Source organism: Canariomyces notabilis, assembly GCF_033297395.1.
Source record: "Canariomyces notabilis strain CBS 508.74 unplaced genomic scaffold N656scaffold_49, whole genome shotgun sequence".
Classification (NCBI taxonomy): Eukaryota; Fungi; Ascomycota; class Sordariomycetes; order Sordariales; family Chaetomiaceae; genus Canariomyces; species Canariomyces notabilis.
This window is the reverse complement of record NW_027041871.1, coordinates 956-19478: the sequence shown is the minus strand read 5'-3', so window position 1 is coordinate 19478 and position 18523 is coordinate 956. Positions and strand designations below refer to the sequence as shown.

General features: G+C 54.8%; 5 protein-coding genes across 5 annotated transcripts; 1 reads left to right on the top strand and 4 right to left on the bottom strand.

The window, feature by feature from the left end:
• Positions 1-772: 772 nt before the first annotated feature.
• N656DRAFT_720633 (uncharacterized protein) lies at positions 773-1752 on the bottom strand (the record flags this gene model as incomplete). Its single annotated transcript, XM_064812453.1, has 5 exons — positions 773-925; positions 990-1124; positions 1196-1393; positions 1543-1570; positions 1682-1752. The coding sequence occupies 5 exons, from the start codon at positions 1750-1752 to the stop codon at positions 773-775; spliced, it is 585 nt and encodes a 194-aa protein (XP_064664723.1).
• A 1735-nt stretch (positions 1753-3487) lies between these two features.
• On the top strand, positions 3488-5370 carry N656DRAFT_524033 (uncharacterized protein). The gene is made up of 2 exons (XM_064809951.1): positions 3488-4345; positions 4404-5370. Exons 1-2 carry the CDS (start codon positions 3887-3889, stop codon positions 5142-5144), a joined length of 1200 nt encoding a protein of 399 aa, XP_064664722.1. The 5' UTR covers positions 3488-3886; the 3' UTR covers positions 5145-5370.
• A 2315-nt stretch (positions 5371-7685) lies between these two features.
• On the bottom strand, positions 7686-8648 carry N656DRAFT_720686 (uncharacterized protein; the record flags this gene model as incomplete). Its single annotated transcript, XM_064812457.1, has 2 exons — positions 7686-8213; positions 8250-8648. 2 exons carry the CDS (start codon positions 8646-8648, stop codon positions 7686-7688), a joined length of 927 nt encoding a protein of 308 aa, XP_064664721.1.
• Positions 8649-11702: 3054 nt separating this feature from the next.
• On the bottom strand, positions 11703-15560 carry N656DRAFT_720682 (uncharacterized protein; the record flags this gene model as incomplete). Its single annotated transcript, XM_064812456.1, has 5 exons — positions 11703-12223; positions 12278-12490; positions 12543-13416; positions 14490-14867; positions 15204-15560. The coding sequence occupies 5 exons, from the start codon at positions 15558-15560 to the stop codon at positions 11703-11705; spliced, it is 2343 nt and encodes a 780-aa protein (XP_064664720.1).
• Positions 15561-16570: 1010 nt separating this feature from the next.
• N656DRAFT_523578 (histidine-phosphotransfer domain-containing protein) lies at positions 16571-17768 on the bottom strand. The gene is made up of 4 exons (XM_064809950.1): positions 17761-17768; positions 17558-17685; positions 17193-17357; positions 16571-16972 (listed from the first exon to the last, which is right to left on the bottom strand). Exons 3-4 carry the CDS (start codon positions 17339-17341, stop codon positions 16714-16716), a joined length of 408 nt encoding a protein of 135 aa, XP_064664719.1. The 5' UTR covers positions 17342-17357; positions 17558-17685; positions 17761-17768; the 3' UTR covers positions 16571-16713.
• Positions 17769-18523: the final 755 nt, after the last annotated feature.

Genomic DNA, 18523 nt, shown 5'->3' with positions numbered 1-18523 from the left:
AGTGCTGAACCGACTTACTCCTCCTGAGACGCTTCGACCTCTGGGGACTGAGACATTCCGCTTCGATCACTGAACCATTGAACGACGATTAATGCATCCGTAGAGATACGGCCAACAGACAACTACCACTATTCATACAAGATGAAGCACGCCCATGTTCAGAGGCAAGCACGGCGATGAAGAGGACAAGCCATTTGTAGATTCGCTTTAGCCCACCCTGACGAAGCCCAAACCGCAAGGGAACTAAAACTCGACACAAATCTGACGCAAGACATGGCCCGGTCCAGAAGCGATGAATAAATAAATAGCTAGCGAGTAAAATGGGAAACAGGGTACGTCGAGACTAATCCGAGAGTGAAAAGAACAAGAGAGAGAGGAAGAGGAAGGGGAGAGAATTGTTGTGTTGGATTACGGGTCGTCGCCGAGTAGTGTATCAGGCCATCTCCAACCGAGAGACTAAGGTGTGTGGGCAACGTTCAAACTGCCCCAGCTTGCGCATCTTCCTTCCTCAGCTCTTGCTTGCAAAATTGAGTTCCCTTGCACTAGTCCCGCGCCAGTGTCCGCTTGCAAGCCCTCCTGAAGCACGTGTTTCTTTCCTTCCCCCAACCCAACGCTGTGACGACAGCCGGAGAAGGGCCCAGGAGGTTCTATATCTCTTCCCAGAGACAAGGGCGCATTATGCTAGAGTGCCGGCTGCGAGGGGTCGTTCCGGTCCGTCTGGAGAGACAAAGTTGACGGATGATCGAAGCCGTTCAGTCGTGAGGAACACTGTTTAGGCAATCGTGCATTTGCTCTTCTTTTTCCCGGTCTTCTTCAGCAGGGCAGCCCGTGTCGCAAACTCAAACACCTCGCGGACGCCCTCGTTGGTCTTGGCCGAGCACTCAAGATACTTGGTGGCCTTGATATTGTTCGCAACCGTTTGTCCCTGTAGCACGGCTTATCAGCATCTCATTTCGGACACGGACACCTTAAACAGCGAGTCTCCTTACTTGTTCGGGGGTGACAGGCTGCTGGCTGGTCTTGCGGAGCTCCTCAATAGTCTTGGGGTCGTAGCGCAAGTCCTTCTTGCAGCCAACCAGGATCTTGGGAACATCGGGGCAGAAATGGTGTACTTCTGAGCACCACTGTTTTATATCATGGCATTGTCAGTAACCTTTAACCTCAGAGAAAAGTCGGTGTGGAGCTTGAGACGGACCTTCTCGCCAACGTTATCCAGGGAATCGGGCGAGTCGATGGCGAAGCAGATCAGGATGACATGTGAGTCAGGGTACGACAGGGGCCGCAGGCGATCGTAATCCTCCTGGCCAGCCGTATCCCATAGCGCCAGCTCGACGTGCTTTCCATCGACCTCGACATCGGCGACGTAGTTTTCAAAGACAGTGGGGACATAGACCTGTACGCGGCGTTAGTTCACTGGGTGCGTTATCGTTGTGTTACCAAAGGCTGGGGGAAGCCGAAAGCCGAAACAGCTCGACACGAGCCGCCAAGGCGAGATGCTGTCGATAATTGCGGTGCAAGAGCTGTCGGAGTTGTCAAACTCACCTCCGGGAAAGTACCCTTAGAGAACACACTGGTATCAAGTCAAGTCAGCAGGTCGATACGTAGACAACTGGCGAAGAGCGCAGCGGGAAAAAAAGGGGCAGCAAGCCGATGGACATCGAGCTCGGAGCGGGAGACTCACATCAACAGGCAAGTCTTGCCGCAGGCACCGTCACCGACGATGACCAACTTTCTGCGGAGTTCGGCAGCCATTGTAGTTAATGATCAGGCCTGGATTCCGGGGCACAAGTTGTTGAAGAGTTGGCGGATTTGAGGCTTGCAACGACAGAGCTGCAGGCGAAGTGGAGGATTCTGAAGGAAACCGACAGAAATACGGCCGTCAATCGTCGCGAAGAAAGAGGGTTGGCGGCAAGCGATGCCTCCGGATATGCCTGGTTGCCGGGTCGTTGATGGGAACAAGGCAAATGGAACAGAAACGTTGAGAGGCGGAGGAGGATGCTCGGAAGAAAAGAAGCACAAGCCGAGTCGCTTCAATTGATGACAGAGAGAGTGCAACAGTGCGTTGGGGGAAGCAGGGAAGAAAGGGTCGAGTGGGTGCGCTGGGAACGGGGCGCTGTGAGTGGACAGTAGATTTGAGGGGCGGGAGGCCTGTTCGAGGCAGCGTCAGCGGCCGATGTCCGTCTGGGCTGTGACTGTTTCCCTTCACTGGAACAAAACACAGCACAACCTAGCACAACAAAGTCCTTGGCTTCATCTCGACTTTGCGCTATGGTTTCCATATCTGCATCTTTTCGATTTGGCCAGAAAGAGCTAACTTATCGTTACCTTCTTAGTATATTCGTAGCTACTTGGAAGAATTCGTAATCAATGCCTGCGATGGTCTGCCTACGGATATAGCACCTAGCTAATTATGACAGGGTCTTCTCTGTCACTTGCTGCTCGTCGATCAGAGACGCCAAAAGACGTTGGCCCAGGCTTCCGGTTGCTGGCAAACTCCGCAAACAGCGGCCCCTGAAAAGCGGCTGTCGAGCTTCAGGCCAACATGGGGTGGGTCTTTTCACTACACTACGCATTAGGACCTAGACTTTGGTCTGTCATCCGTTATTCTTCTGGACGACTTGGGAGCAGGCCGGCACGGCCAAAACTTTTATGGCACGTGAGAGTCACCAGGGCAGCGGACAGTTGATGCCAGCGCTGCCAGCATTAACTTACCTCCTCCGCATCCTGCATTACTACTACCGGCGCCGTCTCGTCCTGCAGGCAGATGAGACGCAATGTCTAATTCTGGCGGACCGCTATCAATCACCAAGGCGGTCACGCACTGCTGCTGCTAACCAATTCCGGGCCAGGGGTCCCAGAACCTTGATACACGTATTGCACAGTGCACACATATAGTAACGTCACCTATTATGGAGATTAGGTAGAGTTACTTAGGACCTGACATTTGCATTGCGGGCAGACTCCCATGGCGTAGGACGTATGGGAAACGGAAGTTTGGTTTTTTAAAATACACTAGAAGGCCTAGCCTCATTCGCCTCAATCTTCTTGAAGCGGTTGTGCTCATAGAAGGCTGATGCATTGGCAACATAGTAAGGTACCGGAGCCATGCTGCACAGTGGATTCCCAGAGCTCATGCGGCGCGTCCCCCGCGTTCCCTGCACCTGCAAAAGTCCTACAAGGCCATAGGACTTTTTGGAACACGCATCGCGCTATGAGCCTCAACTACGCATCAAGCATAGGAAACGCGGCGATCAGCGACACAGTGGAAAACACTGCCAGCTTCAAGAAAACGAGTCCTAATGGAAGACCTGGTCCGTGTTGGCTCTAATACGTAGAGATTTCTCGATATGTATTCGTATTTCCGTAGTACTAGTAGCGACTTACAGATCGCTGCTGACGGCCAGATGCCAGATCAAGGTCGTAGGGTCGGGTTTTCTCTCTCGTCGCTACCATTTCTCCTTTTGATGACTGCACCTGTTTAGCACTTTAACTATCCGTACAATGAAGACAAACAACAAGGTACCTACTTACTTGTCTGGCGGTCGCGTTGCTGCCCGTGTCAGCCGACACATACTCCGTATACATAACATCAATCCACATGCGACTTCACGCTGCCATTGAGGTGGGACGCCAAGTCTCGTAGTGGGTCTAGGGAATTGAAAGCGCCCCGCTGCCAGCTGGGCTTTTGTGCTGAGCCAGCCGGCGAAAATTCCAGCGTGGATTTCCAATGGTGCGGTCCATTGGAGACTTTTGGGTGCTGCATCTTTTCAAGATCCGATGGAAGAATAAAAGTGTTTCGTCGACCAGAACGGCACCGACTACCCGCTCTCAACCAAACCGGCGTATCTAACTGACCCGAGTGATCTTGTCCTCCCCAGCCGGCGGGATGGACAAGATCCTTCGCCGGGTGCGCATGGCCGAGCGCCAGGTTGCGCGCCGGGTCAAACGAAACCAAGAAAAGACTCAAGCCGCGGCAAGGAAAAAGCGCCTCGAGGAAATTGCCCGGTTGAGGAGGAGTGCAAGCTTAGATCTTAACTCGGCTATCAAAGCTCGCCACGAAGACCTAGAACTAGGTCCCATAGCCCCGCGACGCGATGTCAGCCAGTTAACCCCGTCCGGAGCCTATTGGGGCAGCATCGCGGCAGAGAGATTAAACACGCCGAAGCTCACCGATGAACAAAAGAGCGCCCGTGCCGCTTGGGCTGGGGGGGTACAGTACCTCTGCCTGGCTCCAGGGGATCGCGTCGTAGTTCTCGAGGGCCCTGACAAGGGCAAGATTGCCACCATCGACAAGATCGATCGGGATACTATGTCTGTGGAGTTGGGCGGCGCGGACATCGGCTTTGTAAGTCTTGCTGCAGCCAGGGACCGAAATCAGTTGCATGCTCACACCATCAAAACAGGTAAACGCCATGCTCCCAGATTTCCTGGCCAAACAAGGAGGGAAGCCTGTGGTGCAGGTCAAGGCGTCCATACCCATCTCAGCCATTCGGCTAGTGCACCCGATCACAGATCCACAGACAGGCGTGACGCGCGATACCATCATCCGCGAGCTCCAGCCCGTCGGTATGGTGCACGACCGACCGACAAGGAAAGTGTTTTGGTCCCGCCTTGTCCCGGGCCTCAACGTGCGCATACCCTGGCCCAAGGTTCCGCCCAAAAAGCATGAGGACTACCCTGCCGATACCCTGCGACTCGAAGTCGAAGAGCGCACCTTTGTGCCGACGCTGCTGCGCCCTCCCATGCCCGAGACGGTCATCGACGAGTTGCGCAATAGGTACAGCAAGTTCCGGACGCGGCACACACCCGAGTACATTGCCAAGATCGAGGCTCAGGAAGCCGAGAAGAAGGTCCGAAAGCAGAGCGTAGAGTCTATGCTACTGCCAGTGCAGGAGTACAACCGCAAACTGCGCGAGCTGCGTCGCCAACGCGGCAAGCCCGAGCTGACAACGGAGATGCTCGAGAAGATTGGCGAGATTATTGTGAAGAACAAGCTCAGGAGGTCCGGAGACCAGTTGACCGAGGCAGGAGCTGCTACAACAGATGCTCAGATGGGTAGAATCCAGAGCGCGGTGGCACAGTTGTCGATCGGAGCAGAGACGCCGGGCGCATCCTCGGGCGAGGAACAGCCCAGGGCGTCATAGACAGGCTTTGTCCTTTGCTCTTCAAAGCCTGGTCCTGTGTAGTCCAGGAATGCGGAACGGGCGGATTGTAACATATTTGCCAGAGCAGCAATTCTGCTCTCCTTGGCTGTAATGGTAGAGTGGATATGTACAATACAAACGCAGAACGGCGGTGTACTGCCGGTTACATCGGCTCGAGCGCCAGCTTTTGGGGGAGGTATATGGGTTGGTTTAGCTCGCCATGTTCAAGATCCTCCTCACATGAACGTCCAGCTTGAAATTGATGGGCCGTTCGAGAAGAGCTGCCACAGACTAGGAAAACGGCGAGAGGTTTGGTACAAACCTTGGAAGGTACCGAGAGTTGGTTCAAAGCATCCTCAACAAAGATCTGAGACGCAAGTTCCGCCTTCATCCACTGTCCTCTCAGGCAGCTTTCCAGTTACTTCGTACGTCGACTTCCAGCACCCGGACCAATGAAGGTTGGGACACGGCATGCCTTTGGAAAGGGTACGACGGCAACGTCTGAGGACATACCGAGTGTCGGAACAATACATATTATTGGTCACCGCAAAGACGCTGAGAGCCTATACATGATGATCTCTCACGGGTCTCATGGCTTGCTAAAGCGTTGCCACCCTGAGCTACCCTCACAAAAACCTTGTCTCTCCGAGGCTTCCAAGTACTGTTACACGGGTCTTGCAGCCAATACCGCCAAGAATCCCGTCTCACATGTCAATAGCAGGGCGTCAGTTGTTTTGAGCAGCGAACTAAAAAAGAAACAGCTGATGACTGCCTGGACACAACGGTGGGATGGTTAATACACTCAGATGTAGTAGTCACTGTTCTCACTTCGGGTACGCGGGAGGGGAGAGTAACTTAGGCCTCTACTCTAGGGGTGCGCTCCTCCCTGCTTTGATGGGTTTAGTGAAAGTTCCAGTTTGTTTTCCACAAGTCAGATCTTGAGCGACTTAACCACACCAGCGGTGGTCGCACTTGCCCCTTGGACTCAAGGCGGTCAGAGCTACACCGAGAAGGACCTGGGCGGTAAAGAGGGGGCGGGATGGGTGACTGAAATTCTCTCAAAATATCGTCTCCGGGTTCTGGGTTCTGCGCAGTTTCTTTTTACGCTTCCCTCTCGCAACAAACTCAGGGGGAAGAACATTCAATCTTGTCTAAAGCATTGTTGCCAGCAACTGTAACGACAGTCGATATCGAAGTTAAACTAAGTTTCTTCCAGTTTTACTCCCACGAGCGTTCAACGTGCCATTTCGCAGAAACCAATATGTCACTACCTTCGTTTCTTGTCACGATTCCTCTGCCGCCTTCGACGTCTCCTCGATCAAACTCCATCAAGCCTGAGGCATATCACAATCTGTTCAGGCACTCTCAAACAACCAACGCTATTGCGCAGTGACATCCATAGCCCGGCAACCGAGCCGGTACTAACGGTCCAACCGAGGACAAAATCTCAAGAAGAATATGGGGGTGGCTCCGCCGTGTACTCAGCCCAGCTGCCACAGGCCGCGCGCTGCCAGCCCGCTTTCCCATCTCGTCGTCATCATCATCGTCATCATCATCAGATCACAACCGTAACTGACAAAGCAGAAAGCCTTCGTGTTTCAATAGCAGTCTCCAACCCGAACCGAAACAACCGAAGATTCCGGGTAAACGAAGCCTCAAGAAATGATAGGCCAGCCAGGCCATGTAAGGCAGACTGCATGCAAGTCAGCCTTACTCTCTGCCGGGATTTCCCCTTATGGGCAAAAGCCCAGACCGAGCCGCCCGACATATCGACCGATTGGCGCCATAAAGACGACTCAACGACCAAGTCCACGGACAGCTTTCTCGCTAGGTAAGACAGCTGTACAAGATAGGGTCTCGGAACAGAAGAGATTGACACGCGCTGGGAGAGAAGAAAGCAGATATAAGAAAGCCAGACCAGACGCAGCAACATTTGGAGAAATATGAGATCGGTGTGAGGTTCAACCTTGCCTCCGGCGAATAAAAGTTGAAACCCGAAGACAACGGACAGTTTTTGTCTCGGTCCCGGGCGTGCAGGGGTAGGTGGCCGGAGTCCGGCATCCGGGGCTCGCGTCGGGTCTGGGCGCCCCACTCTCTCGGATGTGTCAACGGGGGCGCAAGCAAAAGCGGAACGATCCGAACATGGTGAAATGGAAAAATTGCCACTCGCATCAAAAGAAATGCAATAGACGCGTCGAGAAAGCCGCTGCGGTCGACCACCTTTGTTCTCTCCAAGGAAAAAACGCGTCGGTTGGTGGCCCGATTTTTCGACCTTGATGAGCCCGTCCACACACCACTTTTCTCCTCCCAACCTCCTTGTTGTTTTATTTCCATCGTTCCCTCCCCTCCTTTTGAAACGGAATTCATAAACACACCGACATTTTCCTACGCGATGACGGTATAACGCATTCGCGCCGAAACACACCAGGTCAGTGTGTGTGGGTGTGTGTGCTCTGTACCGGTGAGAGCTACATCCTGGCTTGACAGCGAGCTCTCCCCTTGAGACATCCTCGTCGTCCCCTCCCTCATCATTCCTCGTCCTCATCTCCGTCTGTTCGCCTTCCTGGCGTGATTTCCATGCTGTCCGTTTCTTTCCCTGTCCCGGTCTCTGTTCTTGCGCCTTTCCTTATCCAGATCATGGTACTGCCAGTGCCCCGTCTCGCGCGGCGGCGGGGCAGTTCGCGGGCCGAGTGGTCCCGCAAAGTCCGGTTGAAGGCGGTACGCGTCGGGCGTCTCGTCAAACACCATGGCAATGTTGTACATGGCGTCGTCAAGCTGGCCGTGGCGATGCAGGTGCTCAACAACGTAAAAGTCGGGCCGCATGTTATCGCTCGTCAGGCGGTGGTCGCTTAGAATGTGCTCGCGGATGTGCTGCATGCGCTGCTCAAAGTTGGCGAAGCCATCGCGCGGGTGGGCGGCGACAAAGGGCACATGGTCGCAGAACCAGCACCACAGCTGCTGCGGGAACGTATCGCCCATGTGATTGACATGGTGATTGATCCAGCCCCGCTCGTCGTCGAGCCGGAACGTGTCGGGACAATTCATCAGCCCCGAGAACTCGCACCATAGCTGGTCCTGACCCTGTCCCTGCCCGTTGCTGCCGACCGAGGACCAGGCCGTGGCGGGGCCGCCGCCGGCCGCGAATTGCTGCTCGAACGTCTGCCGCGCGAAGCCCACCGACGGGGCCGAGCTCTGCCCCACCGAGCTTTGCCTGTCGTTCCCACGCCGACTGCGGGTGCTGAAGAGGGAGGATGACACGTTGGATCGCATGGTGTACGGTCGCGATGTAACGGTCGACGCCGTTGTGTATTCCGACTGGCCGTCGGCACCGCCGTCCAGATCCGAGTAGTACGACTTATCGTCCAACAGAGCGTCTCCGATCACTGGTTTTGCCCAACGTGGTGTATCATAGCCAAAATACCGGCTTTCGGCGTCATCGGATCCTCCGTTGCGGTAGTCACGGAGGAATACCCGAATGGCGTCAGGATCGAAATTCGACCCCATTTCTGGTCGGCGTGGGAATGCTGCGACGAGAGCGGGCGAGACTGGTCAAGGATCTCAAGAATGCGGCTAAGCGCCGGATTGGGAGGTAGGGTGGGTGGCCGAGCCGCTGCAGATGGGGGGGTAAGCGGTGGTTACCCTGATTTTTTTTCCTCGACTTTGATGACCGGCCCGATTTGTTGATGAATCGGCATCAGACCTGCGGCCCGGAACCGAGATGGGTAGAGTCCTTATCTTGGACACGGGGCGCCGCGGGAGGCCCGAGCGAGTGCTTGGAGCTGCTCAAATGTGCAGTGCACCGAGACAGCGTTGTTTTTGGGGATTCCTTGGCCCCTCTTTGGGCAGCCGGTATCAGTCACTTCGAGGACCGGAACGCCGCCGCAGTAGCACGGCCGGCACAGGTCGGCTTGTGTCGGGCAGAGTGCTTTGCGGCAGTGCGGAAGCGATTCAGTAATCGCCGAGAGCTCCTCCGTTTTGCTGAGCTGTTCCCGGTTCACTCAGCTGGTATGAAGGATAACAAGAGAGGGCCGTGTTTAGAGAGAGCACCCGAGGCTTGAACTGGTGGGCCAGGGGAAATCTATATGGAATTCCATGATGCAGCGGGGTTGACCCAAGCCATCAACTTTCCCAAGCCGCAACCGTTCCATCATCCCGCTCGCAACAACCGCTGGGGGCCATATCGCAGGTTTTGACTTTACTTCATCTCGTACCGTTCCGGGCCGTACACACTGAGCTTACCTGTGTCTCAGAACCAATCAACCCCGACGATCTCTGCCACCGCTGCACATGCATGACATTTCTTTTGGGCTTAGCACGCAGTCACGTCGCCGTCGACCCACTTGAATCAGATATCCTCGCTAGACGCGCTTTGGTTCTGTGTCTTTGTCTCTAGGCTCCTAACGTTTGTACCCAATTGCAATCGCCGGCTTTTCCTCCGGTGCCAGATGCACCCACTAAAAAGCACCCTGCAGCATTGGCGGAAATCGGATTTCTAGGGAAAGAAGCCCATTGTTTATGCATTGCAGGGCTACCGCCTGCTTCGGAGTTGGAGCCGAATTCGGGATCACCCAACCAACGCAACCATTCACAGGATGACTTCTCACCGGCCTGGATTCCTCAGGCTTTAGAGGTCGGATGGAAGTATAGCAATGCCTCAGAAGATTGGAAATCAGGTATAGTGTTGCTCAATTCGGTCGCAAAGTGCCCGCACGGCCAGATATCAGTGGGCCCAACGAGCCATAGGTCAGGTAGTTACCGTGCCCGGGCCGGACCTATCACCCGCTGACAACGCACCAAGTTCGGGTCACACCAGCGCGCGAGCACACGGGTTCACTAAACCCTAGACGCTCTAGCCGACCATTTTGCCGAATTCGCTTGACCGAGGCGGCTCAACTTTTGCCTGCCGCGAATTACCAGCCAAACCTGTGCTTGCGGCCGCTTCGCAGTCGGAAGCCTCCGAACGGCCGGCACAGATGGGCGGTGAACCTGTTGTTGCGTACAAGGAGTCGCCTCGGTTCACTGGTATCGCTGAACTCCGAAGGAGTTACGCTATGCGAGGTGGGCGTCGCCGTATGAGCTTGTCTCGCTGATCTGGGTCGTGTCGAGACGGTACGGTCACTCTGCGCAGGTCATCGTTGCCGGGCTTGGACGCGGGCACAGTATGAACGGGGAATTCGATGTTACTGTTGGTTGAGTCCGGGAGACAGATCTCCGCGGCGGTTAAGAAGCATCTCAATGGTCTTTCCACAGTAGTTTTCCTCTGCCCAGTTCACTCAATCGAGCCTAACCTGGCTCTTGGTGGCCACCTCATCGCTTAGTTTGTTTATCAGATTTCTGGGGGGAGGTTATCTAGTCTACCAGCCCAGGTAGCCTGTGTGGCACATCCTATGTAATTGATTGAGTGTCATATAGCTTTTGGCCTCGAGAAGGTAATTCAGGTATTGAGCAGGCAAGCCATTGCCGGCTTTCCATTTCGCGGATGATTACTTCCACTAGCACCACACGTCTTCTCCTTCCGGCTCCTGCACTTGAGCAAACACCGGTCACGGTATCAGGAAGAATCATTGGGCTCCGTCGCCTGTGTTGGGTCTCATCGGTCCCGACGCCGCCGGCGCTCACGCTCCCCGGTTCGTGTCGGCCTGGGAAACCGATCAAGGTCTTATCGGGTTCCGCTGAGCTTTAGGGATCCGATACCGCAAACCTAGATACCGAATCACAAGAACGAGTTGATGACCGACACGATAAATCGGCTTTAGAGGAAGCCCGAGGGTAAGCGCTCAGCGATGGATCAAGCCCCTGGTGTAGACATACTCCTAGATACGAGTATCTGGCAGCGAGGTTGGACAGAAAGGGTAAAGCAAGCCAGCCACGAGGGGTATACCACTGAACAGCCCATGCTGGAATGACGGACGGCGAGTGTGGGTATCGTGGCTTGCAGGCAATCAGTGGATGAGGTTAACAACTCTCGATATCTGGAGCCACCTTCTTTGGTAGACGGGTACCGGGTCCGAGCACTTCGTGGGGGTCATGGTGGCTGCTCTGAGACAAGCCGCGCCCAGGCGTTGTCATGATTCGCCGTGTCCTTCATAAGAGCCTTGCTGGGCTGGACGCTTGGAAGCAGGATCGATGCAATCGGCAAGCCTGGAAGCGGCCTGTCCAATGCGGGTCGAAACCTGTACACTGGAGACGAGGAACGGTCTGAAGCCTCTGCTCTGCTTTGCCCAATTGGCTGCTGCCATTGATTTACGTCTCGTAATAGCTCATGACATGCCGTATATCGGAGAGCTCGATGCTGTTTGCCGACATAGCAGAATTGGGCTGCAGATAGCATGCTGCTAGGGAGTCTTCCAAGCCGAAGCGTATCCCAACCGCTGGATCAGGCGTATCAGTCAATTCCGTACTCCGTATCGCAGCACTTCCGCCCTCGAGACGAATCGAGCCGTGGACAGCCGGCTGCAGTGGCCGCACTGGTCCAAAACACCGGCCTGCGGCTTCAGACAGCGTGGCAGCACCGGACAGGCACCTCACACCCTGAAAGATGTCATACACGCCGAACATTCAGCGGAAAGAAGGGATATCCAAGTCTGCAAGACGCCACGAGACAGTGTCCACCGCCGAGGGCGCCCTCTCCGGTCCGCACAACACCCTCGCCTTGGAGATCACATTCCGGTACTGCAACTGGGCTCCGCTCTCATCGCCTCTTTTGACGATCCCTGGAAACGTGACGCAGCATATGTCCCTGTCTGCCAGGCTCTCCTCGTCTTCGCCGCCGATGTCTTCCATCGTCTCAGCGTTAAACATGATACGCTGGTGTGGAAGGATCTGGGGCATCTCGACCCTGAAGACCGCCCTCTGAACGGCAAGCAGCCGCGATAGTTCAATGGCGTTGCGGACGAGCGCCTGCAGGCCCTGGTCTCGGGCTTTGGTCGATGTGGTGTTCGTAATTCGATCCAGAATCGCGTTCACGTTGGAGACTACCTCGTCTGCGACAGCACATGCTCCCGCCTCCGTCTCGCCGGCATCTTTCTTGATTATGGTCAGGGTAAGAGACCGCCACTGGTTGACAAACTCGGGAGATGCTGCCAATGTCCATGAGCCATTTTGGACCGCCAAGTTGCGCATGATGATCTTACCAAACGAGGCCAGAAACGTCTCCACCTGAGTAAGTTGTCGAGCCATATCAGAGGGGAGACCAACAAAGTAGGTGTCAAACACCAGCTCCACAAGCACCCTTGACACAATCGATTGAAGCAAATGGATTTTCGCCGTCGCAGCTAGATCTTCGTACATGGGCACTAGACGGCCTAATTCCGATATTGTCGCTTCATCGGCGCTCGACAGGTCTGCTCCAGTCCGTTAACCGCGTCGACCTTTACCAAGCAAAGAAGCAGGACTCACCAATCTTTGCCCTCCTAAAGTTTACCAGGACCCAATTCTGCAGCCCATTCCCCAACCGCGCCATGCCCTCCCCAAACACCTCGTCACTCATCTGCACCTGGCCATCCGAACGGGTACTGTTACTGACCCACGCCTTGAGCCCGCTGACCTGGGCTCTCAGACTCTCAATCTCGCGCTCTCGCTCGGCTAGCGCTTTCGTAGCGCCTGCCCACGCCATGAGCAGCTCCTGGTTCTCCCTCGCCAACTTCCAGTTTGCATCAGCGTCATCAGCATACTCCTCCACCTCCTCCTCTTCTCCATCATCATCATCATCATCATCATCATCAGCACGATCATCTCTCAAAAACCCACCATCTACGTTCCCCGTCACAGCGCGCCGCGCAAGCTGGAGCTGGGCCTGAAGCTGCTGGTGCCGCCGCTCCAACGTGACGTACTTGGCCTGCCAGAAGCCGGCGGCCGTCTCGTTCTCACCGGTGGCGGTGGCGGTGGTGCCGGTGCTGAGCTTGGCCAGTTCCCGCTCGAGCGAGGCAATCCGTGCGTCTTTTTCCCGGAGGAGGACGGCTGCTGCTGCCGCTGGTGGCACGTTGTTGTCGCCTGGGTCGTTGTTACGAGCGGTGCTGTTGTCCGGCGGTGCTGGGGAGGACGCGCGGCTCAGGGCGGCTCGGGGCGGCGGGGCAATCAAGGTGCTGCTGGTGCTGGTGCTGGTGCTGCCCGTGGCCGTACTGCTGCGAGTGCTGGGGACTCTTGCGGTCCCGCGTCCGGGAGGCGGCGGACGGCGCTTCTCTGGAGGACTCATGGTCTTGCGAGGAGACATGCGGATGACGTTCTGTGGGACCGGGAACTGTTTGCCTCGGCGGTCGTATTCTATTCTATTCTCGAGCTGTGAGATTGCCGGCTTTCAGCTCGACATGTGTTGCACGCCAAAAAAGATGATCACGGCCGGCAACCTCTAGCATCTTGACGCGAGCCAGAATATGCGAGTTATATGATTGTCGATTATTCAGCCCGCATGGTGTTGCTGACGAGCTTTGGTAAAGGGAGGTAAGCTGCAGTGCGGCTGCCTAGCAGCCAGCGAAGCCTGATGAAATGGCGAGACAGTTTCGAGCCAGTTGCGTGACGTCCCAAGCTGCTGGGAGGCTGACAGCCCCGCCTGAGGCGCAGCCCAATTCGGCATTGCTGAAGCTAGGGTGTCGTGGGCGTGTGATTACGTACTGTAGGTACAGTATGTAACTGATGTGACATACGTTACTGTAGCTCCGTTATTACATTGAAACAAGGGCAAGTGGCCGATTTCTTTGTTGGTGTGCGACCTGGGCTCAACGTGCCTTGCATGGTTATTTTCGATGTTTACAGGTACTCGTCAGGAGCTTCAAAATCGCATTTCGTAGAGGGTCAGGACGGTTGATTCGGGAAAACACAGTTGATTCAGGAAAATACGTCGCTACATACCCTACCATACAAATTTCCTATCAACGCAATGTCACACCGTCTTTTAGATCAGACCGCTTACTTACATAAAACATCTACAAAAACCACAACAGAGGTGCAGATACAATATTAAGCTTGCATCCAATAACCTATATATATAACTACTTAACTATATTTCTATCTTTCTCTCAATTCCTGTCGTGGATAAATCGCTTTGCTATGGATTTTTGACGTATCTTGCACGAGAAATGGGCATACCTGAATTTGGGTGGCATGCGCTAGTAAATGGAAGTACCACAATTTCCCGAATCAAATGTGTTTCCCGAATCAACCGTCCTGACCTTCTACGAAGTAGTGGGTCAGATGCGATTTTGAAGCTCCTGACGAGTATCCGATACTGAGTGCCAATGACTCTCTAGGAGAATTAGCAAAGCAGAGCCAGCGGCGGGCCCGTTGCTCCTAAAATGCGACCTCGGCCTCAACCTCATATGCTTCATCCTCCACACCGTCCACAGCCACCTTTTTGGCGCCCATCTTACAGATAGCCACCTTCTCTAGCGGCACATCCTCCATCCAGACATGGTCCTCATACCGGTCAATCAGACCCGAGCCGTCGAACACCAGCCGCTCCCTCTTCCCCCAATCTCTCCCACCACGACCCCCACGACCACCTCCCCTTCCTCCCTTTCTCCTCCCGCCCGTGCCCACCTGCCCCTCAGTCGCATTTATCAGACCTTTTTGTTTGGAATAAACGGTATTCACCACTGTAGCATGAAGCAGCAACGGCCGGCCATCATCAACCATGAGCTCAGCCTGCATAAACGCATCCCTTACACGCTCGCAAAACGCCTGCAGCAGGCCGAGCGGGTCGACCGGCGGAGCGTAAAGCACCGCAGCCTTGGTAGGCACCTGCATGGAAGCCAAGCCGCGGAGCGTGATCTTTGGCGGTTCCAGGTCATCCTCACCCCCCGCGTTTGCCTGGGCAGCAGGCGTCTCAGTGCCCGGCATAACAGGGGCATTGGCCATCACGGCGCGCCAGATCTCCCTGAGATTCAGCCCGTTCAGCACCTCCTTAGCTTGGTCCAGCGTCGGCTTTGGCTTGAGATTGGGCTTGTTAGCCCCCTCTACCAAGCGCGCACCATCACCAGCAGCAGCAGCAGCATCCCCGTCCATGCTCGTAGCACCTTCCAGTCCGCCCGCCCGTCCCTCTCTTTTACCCTCCGCATCCCTCACTCTACTGCTCCCAGGCCCATCCTGCCGCCCTTCGCCAATCCTCTGCCCCTGCCCCTGCCCCTGCCCCTCGGTACTCCCCTCCCCATTACGCTGCCCGCGCTCTCTCGCCCCGGCAAAGCTAAACACCCCCAGGGTAAGATGCAGCGTGCCGACGGGACGCACCGCGTCCTCGGGGATCAACGGGAGGAGCGGCTGGCCGAAGCCACCAAAGTCGGTGGTGTCATTGCTTGCAGGAGGGCGGCAAGCATCTGCACGGAAGCTGGCCAGCGACGTGGCGAGTTGGGGCCGAGAGTGGGTTGAGACCAAGGGGATGCAGAGGAAGTGCGTTGGCACCGGAGGTCGGGGCTTTGGTGGCATTGATGCCCTTCCTTTTTGTCGCTCCCTCTTCTCTTGGCTTGCGTTTCGTTGTGGGAAGTCCTGGTTTAGTTTGTCTAAGTTGATATTGTAATAGGAAATGATGCTTGTCGCCCGTTTGAAGAGTAAGGGGAGCCGGACCGGGAGGAAGTGGTCCGTCCTTGATGCTTAGAGCGTGATGAGCGAGGTGGGTCACTCTTACGGGGGTTATACAACGTCCGCGGCACGAGAATTCCTGAGCACGAGGAAGACACTTGTCAAATCCAGGACTCTGTGAAGAGAAGCTGTGTCTTGCTGACCGTGAGTGCGCCTGTTGGGGGTCGGGAGATGATGACAGGCTTGAAATCACGAAGTGCTGTTGATTGTGCATAATGTAGGTCTGCTTTTTGGCGTCATAACAGGGCCTGTGCAACCGTCATACAATAGGACGACGATTTGTACGGGGTACTTCGTACTGTTATACTTGCATTAGGTATATTATAGGATAACAGTACAGTATTGTACTGTACATTACATAACAGTAACTCCGTACCTTACATCCGTTGCATACAATGGTACTCCGTACCGACCAGGAATTCGGAGCATTGTACGGAGGAAATTAAGGTACCTTACCCAGCACACGCAGGTGAGGCAGCCTCGAGATAGCCTCACAGTACATCACAGCACATTACCACAATTTGGCACGTACAGAAGGCAACACAATGGCACCAATAATAGCATGGATTTGGCACCCAGATCGTGGACGACGCCACTGCTAGCAAACTCAAAACCTAGACCATTTCTAAGCCGATTGCTCCTCAGCCTATTGATACGACTGCACGAAAACGCCCGTAGAGCGGCTCCGAGGAAGTCGAACAGGTAGCTGCCCATGCGCGATATAGCCACCTATGACTCGACAAGCCGTTCAGTGTGCCTCGTGAGCAGTTCTTCTCCTGCCAGCGCCGCTTGTGTGACTGAATTCATCCCCAGGAATAGCATAACGCATATCTGTGCCTCCCCATAGCTCAAATTCCCAATGCCCATTCGGACACGGTTCTCAAACTCGATGAGCGGCCCTCCTCGTTCGTTGCCGTTGTCGCTGTTGCCGTCGGCCAAGATGCTAGGGCATTGCCGCATCAGGCAGGGGCAGACGTTGCATCGGCCCCAAAATGGGCCGTTACTGCTCAGAATTCTTGAAGAACTTGTTCATCATCTTCTCCAGATCCGCTGTGTCATGTTTTGCGGTTTTGATGGCCTCCGTGATCTTTTTGAGACACACATCCTGGCTTGGTTCTCTCGTTCCATCCATGTTCAGTTCGTTCCCATACTGCTGAATCACCTGACAGCTGTCCCTGATCTTGGTGAACCCGAGTGTCGCCGAGGAGCCCTTCAAAAAGTGACCTAGAGCAGACAGCTCCTTGAGGTCCTGCTTGGCCCTGCAGGTAGAGAGCGAACCGTCGTTAGTTCCAGAGCCAGCGATTTTGCTTTGCGATCCATCGGTAAATGGGCCACAGAGGACCCGGTCCACAATATCCTGAAGGGCAAGAGAGGGAGTTTGGGGAGTTCAAGCATGGTGGGCTTGTTGAGATAGTTCCGCACAGCGAAACTCGACGATGTAGGAGAATGAAGTTGTAGCAACTCCAGTGGTTTACTCACAATGCCCGGTCCATCTTCGCAAACGTCTCCTGAGTCTGCTCGAAGAAGTTGAAAACTAGCGGTTGACTGAAGTCTCTGGTCTCGTCCTCATCCATCTCGAGGATCTGCTCGAAGATGGCAGGATCAACATGGTCTCCAAATTCAGGCATGATGGCAAATCTTTGCCTGTTCTGCCATCAAAATAACTCGATTAGCTGCCGGTACTTCCTGGGAAATTGGATACCACCGGTTCTTTGGAGTCGGCCCGCAATTAACGACGGCCGTTGCAGGAATGAGCGGGTTCCAGGACGAGGGACATGAAGCGCACGACGAGGCGAGGATTCACATCTCCACGGCCGTAGCTTCTAGCTGGCAGCATCCCATACTTCAAGCGCCCAGGGCTCTGCACAGGCGGAAGTGAGCGTAACGGGTATAATGTGTGTGTGATGGGTAACCCAGATGCGCCAGATCCATGGGATGGCGGATTGACGATATGCCAAGAAACGACACCCTCCTGGAATGCGCGAGCGGCTGAAGTGATGAGGCGTCCGCTAGAACCGGTGTGTAGAAGGCTTGATAACCAACTTACAGGAGAGACTGGGTCTGGAGTCGCAGATGATGAGAATTTGCACGCGTCTCTGAGCCGAGTTGACCTGTAGAGGTACCTGACAGGCACAGGACTGTCGGCAAGGCGATGTTTCCCGAGAGCTTTATTTGCGCGTCAATGACGCTGAACTACTCGATGCGCAGGTTAGGACGTGGCCGGTTACGCTCGAGAAATGCGTAAACACAGTGGCCGAGAAGAGAATGTCCTCACTGAAACTAAGAAGGCTGCCCGCAACAATGAGTCTTGAGTGCCCCAAGAGTGCCAACGCGACGAGTCGGTTGTTAGTGATGATGGGACTGCGGAAAAAAATATGGCGGGGTCGGAGGGAGGGGCCAGGAGAACTATACCGGTTATGCTCAAGCCGACGTAGGGAAGAAAGGTAGAACCTTGCGCAATGAGAATCCTAGAAGTGAAGGGTGGAGGAGGGTTGAATTGGAGCGGGGGATTTTTTTCGATCAGAATGTCACTTGCCCGATGTTCAGAGTATGTACCTCAGGCCGATGCAACGACGTGGTGGAGAATCAAGTGGAAGCCAGAACGGCAATGGCTGCTTCCTACGCTGGTTAGAGAATACTATAAAAGAAGGGCCGGCTTGTGAAAAGAGTCTGGTGCTGGTAAACGTAGTGAGCCAAAAGTTCACCCTTCCCTCTCTATGTCCTCATGCTCCTACCAATGTATGTACTCCGTCCGTCACATAAGATTACTTAAGAACAATTCGCCCTCTCAAACTCTTTGTATGGAGTAT

Excerpts from the sequence above, each read along its gene's own strand:
- N656DRAFT_524033 (XM_064809951.1), top strand. The coding sequence starts at position 3,887 with ATGGACAAGATCCTTCGCCGGGTGCGCATGGCCGAGCGCCAGGTTGCG. Across the intron at positions 4,346-4,403 it reads GCGGCGCGGACATCGGCTTT|GTAAACGCCATGCTCCCAGA; the intron begins GTAAGTCTTGCT and ends CCATCAAAACAG.
- N656DRAFT_523578 (XM_064809950.1), bottom strand. The coding sequence starts at position 17,341 with ATGCCTGAATTTGGAGACCATGTTGATCCTGCCATCTTCGAGCAGATC. Across the intron at positions 16,973-17,192 it reads GCGAAGATGGACCGGGCATT|GGCCAAGCAGGACCTCAAGG; the intron begins GTGAGTAAACCA and ends CTCTACCTGCAG.